The following is an 18,188-nucleotide window of genomic DNA, read 5'->3' on the forward strand; positions in this document are numbered from 1 at the left end:
ATATGACCAAAATTTCCACAGATAACAATAATGCTCTAACACAAAAAAAACTTTTAAGAGTGGATTAGAAGGGTAAATCTAAAATATAACAAAAAGCATATAATTTGTTCCACTGTATAGAAAGGTAATGGACAGAGCCATATACTGATTTAAAATGGATTGATTTAGGGTGTCCTGTGAAATTATATTCTTTTTTTTAAAATTTTTATTTATTTATGATGGTCACAGAGAGAGAGTGAGAGAGAAAGAGAAAGAGGCAGAGACATAGGCAGAGGGAGAAGCAGGCTCCATGCACCGGGAGCCCGATGTGGGATTCGATCCCGGGTCTCCAGGATCGCGCCCTGGGCCAAAGGCAGGTGCCAAACCGCTGCGCCACCCAGGGATCCCCTGAAATTATATTTTCTAATGAAATATTCAGTGCAATAAAATTTTGCATGAAGTTAATAGTTTATTAACTTCTAAACCATACAATGGTGAGTATCCTTAAAGAACTCGGAGAAAGATGTTTATTAACTTTCTAAATTCAGGTACTTCTGTAGACGAACCGGTATTTGAAGTGAAAATATTCCATTTGGGAGCATATTGTTGGTCAGTAGTTGAGCCCTAATGGTTATTCTGCAAAGATGTGATAGTTCACATGGATCTTTGTATCTTGTTGAAGGAATGTAGTCCAGCCAATTAGAAATAATTGGACGTCTTCCTAAACTTAGCTGCGTCTGAAGAAAGAGGAAATATTTTAATTTTGTAATATTAATCATTGGTTATTCCAAATTATTAGCATTTTTATTTTGTATTTTAATTCAGAAAATAGATCTTAAGTTTATATAACCCTTATATTTTTTACAAAGCTTTTTTTTAATCTGAGGCAAGTATTTTTATTTGCCTTTTATTTCTCACAGTGATATGTAAAGTTTAAATAATATGTCTAAGGACACAAAACATTATTTCTTACAACTATGAATGTGTATATGTTTTTTATTTTAGACAGATCACACACTTATGTTTTATCAGCTTCTCTTTCCAGAGTAGTGTTGTCAACTTGGCTATACACCAGAATTATCCAGGAAACTTTAAAGTATATGAATGCTGAGGTTTTACTCCAGAAAGTTTAATTCAGTTCATCTGAGATTAGGCACAGACAACATAAATCCTGCAAGGCCCCCTAGGTGATTCCAAACATTGTAGAATAAAACTTTGTACTGCAAAACCATAAGAAATCCTGATGGGGGCAGCCCGGGTGGCTCAGCGGTTTAGCGCCACCTTCAGCCCAGGGTATGATCCTGGAGACCCGGGATCAAGTCCCACGTTGGGCTCCCTGAATGGAGCCTGCTTCTCCCTCTGCCTGTGTCTCTGCCTCTCTCTCTCTCTCTCTTTCTGTCTCTCATGAATAAATAAAATCTTTAAAAAAATCCTGATAGGAGACTTGTCTATATGAAAAGATAAGTTTTTAAGTTTCAGTTAGGGTACCCCTTTTTAAAGATTTAATTCTAGAAGCTAAATGTTAATTAAGTTGATTTAGGACTAAAAGACATTGCTGTATTACAGAGCTATTTCTGCAGTAGAACCTATAATCTGTAGACCATATGGTACTTAAATGATATATAATTTTTTTTAAGATTGATTTATTTATTCATGAGAGACAGAAGCAGAGACACAGGCAGAGGGAGATGCAGGCTCCCCCCGGGGAGCCCAGTGCAGGACTCTATCCCAGGACCCCGGGATCAAGCCCTGAGCCAAAGGCAGAGGCTCAACCGCTGAGCCATCCAGGCATCCCGATATATAATTTTTTAAAATTATTTATTCAGTACTAAGCTATTCAAAGAATATCTGGTGTATGTTTAGTACCTTATCACCAAGTATTTAGCTCAATGCTTGGGATCACTGCTAGGGTATATGAAATAGTCTCTGCTCACAGAACTGAGGAATAGATATTTTCAATTGCACAAATATTTTAAGTTTTTATGTTTTAATATCTTGGCATGTATTTGTGAGGAGAAATGCAACTCATTTAAAAATACTGTACTGTAAAGAATTCTGTTAAATTTTTTATTTAGGGTGTTCTTAAGACCTAGAGATCCTAATAAACACAGGTTATTGTATAATCAGAATATAATAATAAGATACATCTACTTAGTAACTACTAAAATAAACCATAAATTTAACTTTTAAAATTATTTATTTAGAAGACAAGATTATGAAATAAGGGACTAATGTTCAAGATCATTTAGATTTTACTTATTTTTAATTTATAAGCCTACACTCAATTATTAATTTTTCACTGGATATAATTCATAGATTAAAAATCAAATTCATTCTTGTCTCACAGTTTTATCTTAAAATTGATCAATATTTGAGCCCAAACCCAAGAATAATATTTTGCTTACCTCTATTTCCCTGATTGAAATGGCAGAAAGCACTCTGGAACACAGCACTAAACATGTTTTGGCATCTTCCTGGATGTCTACCAATTCATGATCAACCATTATTCTCACTCTTGAAGGGTAGAGCAATATTGTTATCACAATGTTGATGGGATTTTTTTCTCTTTCTAAGATTCCATATTGCAGGAGTATTTTTAAGATATTAGATTGTCTTGTCTGAGCTACGTAGAGTAGAGGTGTGATACCACTTAGTGGGCTTGGACAGTACACTGGTGTAAAAGTTCTGTGGACCAAACAAAAGCTTCACTGAATACAGAGCTAAGAATTGTAAGTTGTCTTAACAGTAATGGGAAAATAATAGTATTCTCTTAAGTATTAAATGTCTTAAATAGCTTTTAATGCACTTTTACCTTTATGTATGTCTTAAAAAGAGTTTTTTTTTTTTAAAGATTTTATTTATTTATTCATGAGAGACACACAGAGAGTGAGAGAGGCAGAAACACAGGAAGAGGGAGAAGCAGGCTCCATGCAGGGAGCCCGACATGGGACTCGATCCCGGGACTCCAGGATCACACACTGGGCCGAAGGCAGCACTAAACTGCTGAGCCACCTGGGGTGCCCTAAAAAGAGTTTTCTACTCCATGAATCTAGACCAAACTGGAAGTTAATAAGAAAATTCCTATTACACATTTAAACTTTGCACTTGTAAAAACAAAGAAATTTAAATGGATGGAAAGTGTTTGCTTTTAGTGGTAGTAGCTATGTTGCTCACTGGAGAAATCCTGCTGTCATTAGAACCAGTATTAGAAAACTGATGTAGCTCTGGAAAATTTAAAACAGAGAAGGTAAAAAGGCGCTCTCTTAAATTTCACTTTATTAATAGAATAAAATTATGTGACCATTTTGATACTTTTTTGTTCATCATCTTCTTGGTCAGTCATGAATTGAGTTTGGAGATTAGATGAGAAAGGAATAAGTGCAACTATCTTAATTCTATATATTTTTTTACTTTAATAAAATTAGAATTGGTATTTGCAGGTTTAAGCAGTGAAAATTTTATTTTATTTTTTTCTGATTTTATGTGGTCCTTGCAATTATTTCATTTAATAGATATTTGTGTTTGCTAATGTACTGGTCTCAATGTGTAGATAGGACATTGCATAGCTAACCACAGAAGATTTTATATTATCAAGTCTTGATTTAGCCAAATAAAAATGGCTTTAGGACTAAAGAAAGGGAAATTTTATTTATGATCCTTTGTCTCTGGAATTGTTTTGATTGGTCTAATAAGATACTAATATGTTTTGCAGAACAGCACACAAACTATAAATACTGGTTTTGGAAAACTGCAGAGCAAGGAGAGCATTATTCAAAAAGGAGGTTCTCCTGGGTGGCTCAGTGTTTGAGTGCCTGTCTTTGGCTCAGGTCATGATCCCGGTTCCTGGGATCGAGTTCTGCATCGGGCTCCGCACAGAGAGTCTGCTTCTCCCTCTATGTCTCTGCCTCTCTCTGTGTCTTTCATGAATAAATAATTAAAATCTTAAAAAAAAAAAAAGGAATTTAAGATAGGATATATTTAATGAGGGGAGGCAACACAATATAATGCTATAAAAATGGAGATTTAAGGGTTCTAGATTCTAGGTTTGGTTTCTCCTAACTAGCTCTATGATTTTGGATCAGTCAGCCTCTTTGAATCTTAGTTTCCTTATGCATTTATGTATTCATTTGCTCATTAATTAATTTAACACTTGCTTGCCCAGGGTGTACTGAGTGCTAGATACACAGAGATGAAAGATACAGTCCTTTATATCAAGAAGCTTATTGCAGTCTAGTAAGGGAAATGGTCAAGTAATTCAATAATACAATACAAAATGATAATGGCTATGATAGAAACATGCTTGGTATACTGTGAAGCACTGAGGAGAGGCAGTGGAATAACCATTGTTTATAGGTTATCCTAGAGCTAAGATTTGAAGGATTAGCAGGTGTTAATCAATAAAAAGATTAGAAGTTATGTTTCATTTACAAGCATAAAGCAGCATTGGAGGATTGTTACACCTAAACTAGCTATACAAAAAGAATGTTTTGTGTTAGAAATGTTTTCTGGGTGAAGTGTGTTGAGAGAAGTCCTGAAAACCTCTCCCGTGTGATTCCCTTGTCAGGAGCTCCAAAGGGAACAGTTTAAAAATCACTAGACCAACTAGTATATCTCCCAAGCTTCATTGAGTGTTGAAACACCAAGGTTTCATGATAAAAAAAAAAAATAGTATGGTGTAGTTCAGAGTAACATGTTAGAAATTAAGTTGAGTTTTTGTTGTAACGCTGCCAGTGTTACTATACATATCCTTCTAATTTCCGTATATAAATATAGACATTCTCTGTTGGAATCATCTCCGGATCAGTATTGCCTGAGACATCCCATCTTTTTCATATATCCAATATATATCCCAAAATGAACTCTTACTAAACCCCTTCTCCTTCTGGATTCCCTGTCCTGCTTACAGGTATATTCGCTTTCCCAAGCCACCATTGCATCCAACTTTTTCACAGTTCTTTGATTTGTATATGTTCTTTCTATCCCTTTTCAATTCTGGGACAAGTCTTGCTCCTCATATTAGACTCTGTTTAATAAGCTCTTTTGTGGAGACTTCTTTGATGACCTGACCTTCCTTCCTCTTCTCATGACTTTACACAGGTCTCCATTAAGCCCATATCATTTTGGATAACTTAACATTACTAATCGTTCATTTTCTCATCTTCAAAATAAATGAGTGGGCAAGACAGGCAAAAAAAAAAAAATGTAAGCTCCACAAGGGCAACAATTTTTGTCTGTTGGATCTGCTATTATATCCTTAAATGCTGAGAAGCCCAGGTGGCTCAGCAGAGTGCTGCCTTTGGCTTGGGCGTGATCCTGGAGACCAGGGATCAAGTCCCAGTCGGGCTCCCTGCATGGAGCCTGCTTCTCCCTCTGCCTGTGTCTCTGCCTCTCTCTCTGTGTCTCATGAATAAATAAATAAATAAATAAATAAATAAATAAATAAATTCTTAAATGCCTAGAATAATGCTTAGCCTGAAGTAGACAAGTATTTGTTGATTTTTTTAACTGTTCTCCAGGAAAAAAAAAATATATGTAATTAAATTTGTTTTGTGGCTTTTGGACCCAACAAGACAATGATAACAAAAGTAAAAATAAATGAAAAATGAAAAATGAAAAAGCTTCTGCACAGTGAAGGAAACAAACCAGCAACAAAATTAAAAGGCAACCTACTAAGTGGAAAAAAGAATATCTGCAAATTATATATCTAATAAGGGGTTAGTATCCAAAATAGTAAAGAACTCATCAACTCAATAAAAAAAATTCTATTAAAAAATGGGCAGAGGATCTGAATGGACATTTTTTTTTTCCCCTTTGGAGTCAGATCCAGAAAATATTGCCATGAACAATGTCAGGGAACTTACTGCCTGTGTTTTCTTTTAGGAGTTTTATGGTTTCTGGCCTTACAAGGAGGTCTTCAGCCAATTTTGAGTTAATTTTTGTGTGTGGTATGAGATTGTGGTCTACTTTCATTCTTTTGCATCTGACAGTTTTCCCAGCATCATTTTTTGAAGAGACCATCCTTTCCCTGTTGTATATTCTTGTCTCTTTTTTTTTCATAAAATTAATTAACCATATTTGCATGGGTTTATTTCTGGACTCACTGTTTTGTTCCCTTAATCTGTATGATTATTTTTATGCCATGCTGTTGTGATTACTATCTTTTATCTTTTTTTCAAGACTACTTTTGTTATTCAAGATCTTTTGTTATTCAAGATCTTTTCTTATTCAAAACAAATTTTAGGATTGTCCTAATTCTGTGAAAAAAGGCCATTCAAAAATTTTATTAAAAGATTTTATTTCTAGTTCGTTTCCCAGAGTTAGCAGTCTTTACGTTCTGTCTCTCTTTCTGATATTTCCCCCACATTTCTTCTCCCTTCCCTTATATTCCCTTTCACGAACTAGGGGTGGTAGAAGGGGTGGAGGGCGGGGGGTGGGAGTGAATGGGTGACGGGCACTGGGGGTTATTCTGTATGTTAGTAAATTGAACACCAATAAAAAATAAATTAAAAAAAAAAGATTTTATTTCTTTATCTGTGAGAGACACACAGAGAGAGGCAGAGACGTAAGTAGAGGGAGAAGTAGGCTCCCTGCGGGGACCCTGATGTGGGACCCTGGGATCACGACCTGAGCTAAAGGCAGATGCTCAACCACTGAGCCACCTAGGTGTTCCTGCCATTCAAATTTTGGTACAGATTATTGAATTAGTAAATTGCTTTGGGTGGTACGGACATTTTAATGATATTGATTCTTCCAATCCATGAGCACAAAATATCTTTATTTGTGTCTTCTTCAATTTCTTTCATCAGTGTCTTAGAGTTTTCAGAGTACAGATCTGTCAGCTCCTTGGTTAAATTTGCTTCTAAGTATTGTATTCTTTTGATGCATAAGTATTTTATGAGATTGTTTTCTTAATTTATTTTGCTGATAATTCATTGTTAGTATATAAAAAGACAATAGATTTTTGTATATTGATTTTATACCTGCAACTTTTGAATTTATTAGTTTTAGCTATTTTGGTGGAGTCTTCAGGACTTACTATATATAATATAATGTCATCTATATATAGTGGCAGTTTTCCTTTTTCCTTCCCAATTTGGATATACTTTATTTTATTTTTAAATTTATTTTAATTTCTGTTTTATTTGCCTAATTGCTCTATCTAGGGCTTCTAATACTATGTTGAAAAAAAGTGGTGAGAGTGGGCCTCCTTGTCTTGTTCCTGATCTTAAATCATTGGGTTTGATATTATTTGTGGGTTTTTCATATATAGTATTTATGATGTTGGAGTACCTTCCATCTATACCCACTATGTTGAGGGTTTTTATCAAATGAATGTTGAATTTTGTCAATGCTTTATCTTCAAATATTGAGATCATGTAATTTTTATCCTTCATTTTTTAATGTGTATTATGTTGATTGATTTGCAGGTATTAAACCATCCTTTCATCCCTGTAAATAAATCCTACTTGATCATGGTGTATGATCCTCCTTTTGATATATTGCAAAATTTGACTTGCTAATATTTTGTTGAGGATTTTTGCATCCATGTGCATCAAGGATATTGGCCTGTAATTTTATTTTTTGCAGTGTCCACATGTGATTTTGCCATTAGGGTAATTCTGGACTTATATAATGAGTTTGGAAGTGTTTTCTTTTTTTCAGTTTTTGAAAGGGTTTAAGGATAGGTATTAAATCTTCTTTGAATATTTTGTAGAACGCAACAGTGAAGCTGTCTTGTCCTGGACTTTCGTTTGTTGGGAGGTTTTTTTTTTTTTTAATTTATTTTATTTTATTTTTTTTTAAATTTTTATTTATTTATGATAGTCACACAGAGAGAGAGAGAGAGGCACAGACACAGGCAGAGGGAGAAGCAGGCTCCATGCACTGGGAGCCTGACATGGGATTCGATCCCGGGTCTCCAGGATCGCGCCCTGGGCCAAAGGCAGGCGCCAAACCGCTGCGCCACCCAGGGATCCCTGTTGGGAGGTTTTTGATTACTGATTCAATCTCCTTACTAGTAATTGACTTATTCAGACTTTGTATTTCTTCACAATTCAGTCTTGGAAGATTATATGTATATGAGAACTTATCCATTTCTTTTAGGTTGTTGAATCTGTTGATGTATACTTGTTCATAATTGCCTCTAATGATCTTTTTGTATTTCTTTGGTATCGGTTGTTAATTTTTGTTCCATTTCTGATTTTTTTCTTGTTGAGTCTGGCTAAAGGTTTGTCAGTTTTGTTTATCTTTTCAGAGAATCAGCTCTTAGTTTCATTGATCTTTTCTAATTTTATTTTTAGTTTGTATTTCATTTATTTCTACTCTGATCTTATTGCCTTCTTTCTACTAACTGAACTTTATTTTTCTTTTTCTAGTTCCTTTTGGTATAAAGTTAGTTTAGTTGAGCTTTTTGTTTGTTTGTTTTTTAGGTGGGTGTGTATCACCATAATCTTCCCTATTAGAACTGCTTTTGCTGCATCTCATTGATTTTGATAAAATGTATTTCTATTTTAATTTATTTCAAGATAAGTTTTGATTTCTTTCATTTCTTTGTTGACACATTGGTTGTTCAGCACCACATTTTTAAATCTCCATATATTTGTGATTTTTCCAGTGTTCTTATAATTTATTTCTACTGTCATACCATTGTGGTTGGAAAATATACTTGATATGATTTCCATCTTCTTGGATTATTGTGACTTGTTTTATGGCCTAACATATAATCTGCCCCATGTACACTCGAGAAGAATGTGTATTTTACTCCTTTTTATGCAATATTCTGTATATATATATATTACTATTATATATTATTATATATATTATTAAGTCCATTTGGTCTAATGTGTCAACTAAGCATACTTTCTTATTAATTTTCTGCCTGAATGGTCAATTCATTGATGTAAGCAGTATACTAAAGCCCCTTTCTAGTGTTTTATTGCTGTCAATTTCTGCCTTTAGGTCTGTTAATACTCACTTTATATATTTAGATGTTTCTGTGTTGAATGCAGAATGTTATATCTTATTGTTGGGATTGACCCTTTTACTTTTATATAATGCCCATTTTTTTGTCTTTTATTACAGTCTTTATTTATTTTTTTTAAATTTTTATTTATTTATGATAGTCACACAGAGAGAGAGAGTGAGAGGCAGAGACACAGGCAGAGGGAGAAGCAGGCTCCATGCACCGGGAGCCCCACGTGGGATTCGATCCCGGGTCTCCAGGATCGCGCCCTGGGCCAAAGGCAGGCGCCAAACCACTGCGCCACCCAGGGATCCCCACAGTCTTTATTTTAAAGTCTATTTTATTTAATGTAACTATAACTACCCTAGCTTTTCTTATTGGGGCGGGTGGGCAGATTTCCATTTGCCTAAAACATCTTCCAACCTTTCACTTTTGGTCTGTGTGTGTCCTTACATATGAAGTGAGTTTCTTGTAGGCAGTAAGGTAGAGGGATAGTGCAAAGATGATACCTTCCTGTGCCAGCACTAGGAAAGAAGAGAGAGAATGCTGAAAAGATGCCTTTTTTCCGGAAGAGCTTCAACAGGCTTTGCCCTTCTGGCAAATACCTTAGGATTAGGTATTCATTAGGTATAATGTTAGGTTTTGTACTAGGTCCCAAAGTGAATGTGTCTACTTGTGGATACTTTAAGAGTAGTATCTCCATTTCCTACAGCACTATTTCTCCTGAACATAAGTCCTGTTGGTTTTAAAGCCAGGTGTTTTGGGGGCTCATCTCTCCAGTGCAGGCCCCAAGGGTTGGAGTGTCTGATGTGGGGCATAAACCCCTTGCTTCTCAGGGAGAACCTCTGTATTTGTGAGATCCCTCTCAACAACTCCTAATTGTGGGTTGATATGCTGGGGGTGGGGTTTTTGGCTAGACCATGTCTCTGCTTCCCTAGCTCATTTAATATGGCCCACTTAATTTTTTATTTTAAAAAATAAAATAATTTTTATTTTTTATTTTTATTTTTCTTGAGGTGAGGGGAATGGGGAGAGATAGAGGAAGAGGGAGGGAGAGAATCTTAAACAAGCCCTAGGTCCAGTATGGAGCCCCATGTAGGGCTCTGACCTCAGGCCCCTAAGATCATGACCTGAGCCAAAATCAAGAGTTGGATGCTGAACTGACTCAGCCACCCAGGTGCTCCAGTCTATTAATCTTTTGCTGTGGAGGATCTGTTTAGCTAGTTTTTTTTGTTGTTGTTGTTGTTGTTTTTTTTTTTTTTTTTTAAGGGGGAATTGTAGCATATATAGATGTAGATTTGTTGGGTTCATTGGAGGAAGTTCAGGATTCTCCTACCATCTTGAACCACCTCTAATCTTGCTCACTCTTAAGATATTTGACTAGCAGTATTTTAAGTATAGGAATTCAGGAGACTTAGGGGACAAAGATACCATAAGTGGTCCTTGGTAAGATTTATAGATATTAACTAATTTTAAAATAATTAAGATTGATATTACCTTTAGAAGTAATTTTGGGCCAAAAATGTTGAAAACATAACTAAAACCCAAATAGGCTTAAAATGAAATTTAAAAGTCTAATCTGTACCCAAGTGACATGATTAATCCTCATGTTTAAAGAGCATGTTACTGTAAACCAAAATTTGCTTAATCTGTACTGACAGTTAATTATAACAGTACTTATATGGATGGAGTAAGGCAAGCACAGCAAGAATTAGTTTTTAAATGTGAAGTTAATGAACTGAACCCTCTGTATCTGAAAACCTGTCATATATGGTTATGAAATGGGGCATAATATTTCCATATAGACATGCAGAGAATGATTCAGTTTTGTAGCTATACTAATTATTTCTATTTTTTCCTACTACTTCTCTTTTAGTTTTTAGTCACCAAATTTAATAGATCCTTTGTCATAATTTTATGTCTGATATTTAATGGAACCATGTTTTATCCTAACTTAGTAGGGCTATTTTCTCCCAGTTATCCACCTACCACTTTGGCTGTTCCTTTTCAACCATCTTTTACTGGTTCCTCTTTCTGTGCCCTTAACATTTAAGTAAATATGTGGTCTTTTGACTAATTTTATTTTGATTTTTTGTTCTCAGGCAATTTCATCCATGACCATAACTTCAATTACTGTCTATTAATTTATTCAACAAATATTTATTGAATGGATACTGCATGCCAAGTACTGTTTTAGGCGCTTGGGATATGTGAGTGAACATAACAAAGATGCCTGCTTGGATTGTAGTGAGGGGAAACAGTACAGGATGAACATAGCAAAATGCAAATTTTATAATATGTCAGAAGATTTGATAAGAAAAAAAAAATAGACCAGAATAGGAAGTATGGAAGTGTTGGGACAGATGTACGAGGACATTTTACAATTTTAAATAGGATGATAGGAGAGGGCATTTCTGAAAGGTAACATTTGAATAAAGAAGAAAGAGATGAAGAAGTTAACTATTTATTTGAGGATCCTTAGGAAGCAGTGTTCCTGGAGTGGTGAGGGAAGGAAGAGTAAGGGAGCCATCGTGGCTGAAAGAGTGAAAAGCGTGAGGAGTAGTGGGAAACAAGGACAGAGATAATGGGATATCATTATGTAGAGCCTTGTAGATCACTGAGAGGACTTCCATCTTGTACTCTAAATGGAATGGAGGAGTCATTGGAGATTTTGAATGGAAAAGCAACATGATCTTACCTCTGTTGAGAATTTGTTATGGGATCGGAAGAGGAAAGTTACGGAGTACAAGGCAATAGCAGTAGAGATGGTCAGATTTCTGTATATTGTTTAAAGGCAGAACCAACAGATATCTAGGCAGATTAGATGTGGAATGTAAGAGACAGAGACATCAAGGATGATGCTATCCCTTAGGTAATGCAAACTCTTATGTCCCAAACTGAATTTTTAAGTCCTTTGTAATAATCGTGATAGATTTGTGGCATGACCATTGTGGTAGGCTGGATAATGGCCTCTCATACTGGCAAAAGGGATTTCGCAGATGTAATTAAGGGTAAGGATCTTGAGATGGGAGATTATGCAAGTGGACCCAGTGTAACCACAAAGGCCCTTCTAAGACGTGTCAGAGAACAAGAGAAGCAGAGCCAGTGAAGGAGCTATGACTGTACAGTGCTGGCTTTGAAGATGGAGGAAGAGGCCGTGAACCAAGGAATACAGGAAGCTTTTAGAATCTGGCAGGGAAACACATTCTCCTGTAGAGCCTCTTGAAAGAACTAGCTCTGCTGACCTCTTGATCTTAGCCCAGTAGGCTTATTTTGGATTTCTGGCCTCCAGAACTAAAAAATAATACATCTGTATCATTTTAAGCCACTAAATTTGTGGCAATTTGTTACAACAGGAGAAAACTAATACAGCTATCAACAAGTCTTAAAATTTAGAAATTTGAAATTAACTCCTCTCTTTTTGATGCTCTGCTTCTAATCACTCACTATTTTGTTATTCTGTTTAATAATATCTCTTCTTTCCTCTACTGCCATTTAAGTTCTCTTTATGTTTTACCTGGACAGTTGTGGTATCAAAGAATAGCCAGAAGTTGGAGAAGATGGTGGCAGAGCAGAATTAGTTCTTTCCCTAAAACTCTTATAAATACACATGGAAGCTAAGTTAGCACAGAGTGCCTACTATGCAAATTCAGGAGATGTCAAGCAACTTCTCCAGTCACCTACTTCTTTTTCATAAGATTGCTTCCCACAGTTCTTTTTCTGTTCAGGTTCTGGAGCTGCCACTGTACCTGGAATGTCTAAGCAGTCTACTAACTGGTCTCCCTGCCTCTAGTCCCAGTCTCCCTTCCTACAGTTGAGTCTTCAAATGAGTGCTGATGAATCTTTTCATACTACAAGTCTAACCACTGGTTAGGCATCATTCATGGTGTAAGTTTCAAATTCCTTAGTTTGTCCTACAAAGTACTTCACACTTTCACTTCCAGGCTTCATCTTTTACTACTACCTGATTTCCTATCTTACTTTCTAGCAGTTGCAGAATTGTCTATAATCACTAGAATCAACATGTTGTTTGTATCTCCTTTGGTTTTAGTCATCCTGCCTCTGCCTAGATCTTATTTCTTCAAGGGAAAGGAAGAGAAAACTCCCTTTCATCTTTTAAAAATCAGTTTAAGAATCCTCTAGAGAGCTTTTTCAGATATCTGCTGCTTTCTAATAGTGTTAACAACTTCTTTCTCTGTTCTTTCTACCAGCACATGCTTCTATTTTTGCCCTTATAGTATAATGTTTATGGTTCACTTACTAGTCTGTGAGATCCCCCAAATCAGGAAATATGGCTGTTTTGTTTTTGAATTCCCAAAAAGTAACAGAGTGCCTGGCACTTAAGGAAATGCTTAATAAATGATCATTATCTTAACTGAATGACATCATCTCTTTAACCACTTATGGTATGTCATACAATGGCATTTAGATTACGATTGCAAGTTTGTTGTAAAAAATGAACAGATTTAAGTTCCTTTCCCTCATTAGTTCTATCTTCTCTCATCCAGGGACCTATTTAGATACTTCATTATTATAATGGAGAAAGTATCATATTGGAGTATATCCTGGGGAAGGTGACAAAAATGCTGCTGTAGGAATAAACAACAGATAATAGGAAACTTAAGGTATTCATTATGAGGTCATAATAGGAAACAAGGTATTCATTATGAGGACAAATATTTGGGAGGTCTTCACTTGGGAGAGAAAATAGACTTTGTTCTCCATAGCTTTGGAGGCAGAACTGGAGAAATGGAGACAGATTTCAGTGCATGATGAGTAAGAATCTAATAAAGCTGCATAAAAATTCACTTTTTCATTCAACAAATTCTTGACTGAGCTCTTGAGTGTATCTACATAGTTCTATGCACTGAGGATTCAATGTTGAGGAAGTAGTCAGGGTTTCTTCTCTCATGGAGCTTACTTTTAATGATAGTGAACAAAGAAATCAATGAAAAAAAAAGAACAATAGCCAATGAGCATATAGTGATTGATGTGCAGACAATAAAAATAGTGTTATGACATTGAATGAATGACTTCTTTAGATGGTGAGGCCAGAAAAGTCCTCTCTGAAGAGATGACATTTATAGTGTGTTCCAGATGATAAAAAAGAACTAGTCCTAGGAAGATCTGAGTGAATAGATTTCCAGACAGAGGGAACAGTTATTATTATTGTATTATTTTTTTTTAAATTCTAGTTTTAAAAACTTGAGTATAGTTAACACACAATATTACATTAATTTCAAGTGTACAACCCAGTGACGCAACAGGTTTACAGGTTATACTGTGCTCACCACAAGCATAGCTACCATCTGTCACCATTGCAATATCATTCCCTATGCTGCGCCTTTTATTCCCATGACTTGTTCATTACATAACTAGAGGCTTGTATCTCCCACTCTCCTTCACTCATTTTGCCCATCCCTCTTTTCTCCCCCCTTCCCTCTGGCAACCATCAGTTTGTTCTCTTTATGAGTCTGTTTCTGCTTTTTCTCTATTTATTCCTTTGTTTTGCTCTTGAAATTCCACATATGAGTGAAATCATATATTTGTCTTTCTCAGTCTGACTTATTTCACTTTGAGGTAACAGTCATTACAGGACCTTCAGGCAGGAATGAAATGGAAGATGTTCAAGAAACAGGTCTGTGTGGTTGGGATATAGTGTTCAAGGGGGAGAATGATATGAGATTGTATTTTGTTACTATAGTGAGAGACCAGATCATGTAGGACTTTTTTTTTTTAAGATTTTATTTATTTATTCATGAGAATACACAGAGAGGAGAGAGAAAGAGAGGCAAAGACACAGGCAGAGGAAGAAGCAGGCTCCATATAGGAAGCCTGATGTGGGACTCGATCCCGGGTCTCCAGGATCACGCCCTGGGCTGAAGGTGGCACTAAACCACTGAGCCACCTGGGCTGCCCCTCATGTAGGACTTTTAAAAAATGAGTATAGGGTTTGAATTTAATTCCACTTGTAGTGGTAAAGATTTGGAGGATTTTAAGCATAGGTGATGTAACATATTTCACATTTTTATAAGGTCGTTCAGGCTTCTGAGTCAAGAATAGATTACAGGGGTTGAGAGGGAAGAGTGGAAGCTGAAAGCCTCTTTGGTAGCCTATAGCAGTTGTGGAGGCAAGAGATGAATGTGGTTTCACCTAGGTTAGAAATGGAGGAAATTAGGATATGTTTTAGAGACAAGTCAAAAGGACTTGCTAATGTGTTGATGAAAGAAAGAGAAGAATCATGAATAAATTCTGGATTTCTCTCTTGTGCAACAGGATAGAACAAAAGGGGCTATTAATCAGGTAGGGAATTCAGGGGAAGAAGCAGTTTGACAGGGAGAGAGTGAGTTAGATTAATCTTATTTCTGTTAAGTTTGAGATGCTTTGTGGAGATGTTGAGTAGACAACTTTATATAGAAGGAATCTGGAGCTCAGAGGAAAGGTCAGGGCTGGAGAGAAAGACTGGGAGTCATTGGCACATACATAATATCTAAAGTCATGGGACTGGGTAAAGTCTTTGAGGGAAACAGGATACGTATAGCTGGGAAACAGGTCCTTGGGGAAAGGAATGGTTTACCTCACAAAATAGGTAACTACTACCAGAGGTGTTCAAGCAGAGACCATATGAGCATCAGCCAGGGATGGTTGATGTAAGGTTGTTGCCCAGGGTGGAAGTTTGCTAGTGAACTCTTAGGCCCCATCTGAATCTAAATAAAACTATGAGTCTCAAAGATCTAGATGATGTTGTGGCACATAGAATTGACCAGTAATGTGTTTTACCTTGTGGATGTGTATCTAAGTCAAAATTTCTTCATTTTAGAACTGTCACTTAAGACAGTTGTTAATGGCACTGTATCATAACCCAGCATGTGTTTCTCTTTGTTTCATTTTCCTTCCTCTCCTTTCAGTTTTCCCCTTTTGCTTCCCATTTAAAAATTTTTTTAATTTATATTCTCTTCCTCTGTTTTATTCCATTTTTCTTTCCCATGGACCTGCCAGGGACACACATAGGTGTTACTTAACCCAGCTAGTGATACTCAGAAGCAGCTGCTCTTCGCTATAGTTACAGATATAATGGTCCTTAAAACAACCAAAAAGTGCTTTTTGGGGGTTGTATTTACTGATATTCCAGACCACAGTTATTAGTTCAGGTACTTGGGTGATCGTTAAGGAAAGCAATCTAGTGGTTCTCCAGGATCACAGTGATACACAATCAAGAGAACTCTGCTTCAGGCCGAATGTAGATTGGTTTAGTCTCGAACTGATTTTATCTGCCTTGTTTTCTAGTGCATACATGCACCTATCATTGTGCCTAGCTCGTACAGTGCCTCTTACGTACAAATGCACATTGGTTCTAGTCAAACCAGTACTTAAAATTGTAGCATGAATTAGAGTCAGTGCAAACTAGGTAACTTTAGAATCTGTATTTTGGACTTTTTGTACAAAGAGGTCACATTAAATATTTCATTCTGTATGATACCCAGTAGTATTCATTAGCTAGACTGACTACATGAAAATTTGGTTCTATAACAGACTGAATCAGGTACCTGACTTCATTATGCTAAATCATGGAGATTTTGGAGCCAAATCTATCAATGTTTAACATACAAATAGTGAATTATTATGCTTGATAACTACTACTAAGTGAATATGGATATATATTCTGAATTCTACTTGAAAGTCATTTTATGTACGTATTATAGATATATGTATTAGTATTAGCATTATTAATATTTCCAAAAAGAAGAGATCAGTTTTACCCAAAATAATGTCTTTGTCTAGTAAGAGAAATCTAAGTTGTCTAACATGCCCTTACCTTGAGCACTAACATGTAAACTTTATAGAGCAGAACCACTAGAAATTTATTGGCACATAATAATGTATGTATAAGGAAGCATTTATTGAATAAATAATGAAGTAATAAAGGAGTGAACAAATGAATGAGCAATCAAGTCAGGATTCCTTATCCATATATAGCCACTATGCATATTCATTTTAGAAAAAAAAGTAGTAATATAATCTAAAAAGCAATTTTTCTCCTTTTATGGTGAAAATATGAGATTATTACCTCCATATCAGTGCCAGGTTGCAACTTCTGTCTTGAACATAGTCCTTTGTCTTCTTGAGAAGCAATTCCACAAAGTCAGGATTACCTTTTCTGGCGAATACCCAGTACAGAATTGTATTCACACATATTTCAGTAAATTCAAGATTAAAATTTAGTTCGAAACGGTATCCTGATTTTTCCACAAATGCAATATAATCTGAGAGTAGTATGTCAAACCCATCCAAGTCGACATACCTCAGAATTTTTGCCAGGGTTCTGTAAATCCTAGGTTCATAACAGTGATATCCCCACTGTCCCAAAAACTGCAAGGATGGTCTTTTAACAATTTTGTCAATGAGATTGCAGAATATATTGCTTCTTGGACAAGAAGTCTTACGACATAATTTAGAAGATTTACTCATCGCTATTTAAGGCAACAATACAGAAATAAAATCACAGGAGGTCATACTGTGATCCTTCAGTTACATATTTTGATAATGTGGTAGGCTTTACTCCACCAACAGGAAGTGCCCTTTAAACTGTAGCCAGAAAAAATATCATATGAACTAGTACCATACAGTACTGGATGACATCACAATAGTTGGTGATCTGTCATCAGCATAGGTCAGAAATTTGGGATATTATATGTAACTGGTAACATTTGAGAGAGTCATATTGGACATAAATGGTGTGTATAACATCCAAGAGCTAATATTTTTAAATCTAAAACTTCAGCTCAGGCCATGGTGTATTTTTGTGAGATACTGAAAGCACATTTTGTACATTAGACAAAATAATATTAATAACCAGGTTGATGGTTCATTTTAAGCTGTCCTGTTCTGCATGAGTACTGCATATTCTCACTTAAACCTGTATTCATTCTCAGAAAAGCTGTCATTCAATATTAAACAACATTTGGAAACTTTGCTTTAGGATTTAAAATTTTATAGACATTCTTCCTCTATAAATTAGACAGAACATATACAGTTTAGACATTAAAGGTGTTTCAAATAGGATGTGGCATTCTTGTCTTGACCCAGTAAAATAAAGGGGAAATAGGATTGTTTAGTTTATGCTTCAGCCACTTTCCTGTTTATGCTTCAGCCACCTCTCTATTAAATTTAATAACCTTAGGTATGTTTATTAGCAATTTTAAAGGTACTTAAATGTTTTCTTCTTTTGAATATTTTTCTTGAAATG

The 18,188-nt window shown here is 35.7% G+C and overlaps 1 protein-coding gene across 1 annotated transcript; it reads right to left on the bottom strand.

The window, feature by feature from the left end:
• Window positions 1–428: 428 nt before the first annotated feature.
• ASB17 (ankyrin repeat and SOCS box containing 17) lies at window positions 429–17,551 on the bottom strand. The gene is made up of 3 exons (XM_077905081.1): window positions 17,010–17,551; window positions 2,385–2,664; window positions 429–716 (listed from the first exon to the last, which is right to left on the bottom strand). The coding sequence occupies exons 1-3, from the start codon at window positions 17,408–17,410 to the stop codon at window positions 510–512; spliced, it is 888 nt and encodes a 295-aa protein (XP_077761207.1). The 5' UTR covers window positions 17,411–17,551; the 3' UTR covers window positions 429–509.
• Window positions 17,552–18,188: the final 637 nt, after the last annotated feature.

Source organism: Canis aureus, chromosome 8 (genome assembly GCF_053574225.1).
Source record: "Canis aureus isolate CA01 chromosome 8, VMU_Caureus_v.1.0, whole genome shotgun sequence".
Classification (NCBI taxonomy): Eukaryota; Metazoa; Chordata; class Mammalia; order Carnivora; family Canidae; genus Canis; species Canis aureus.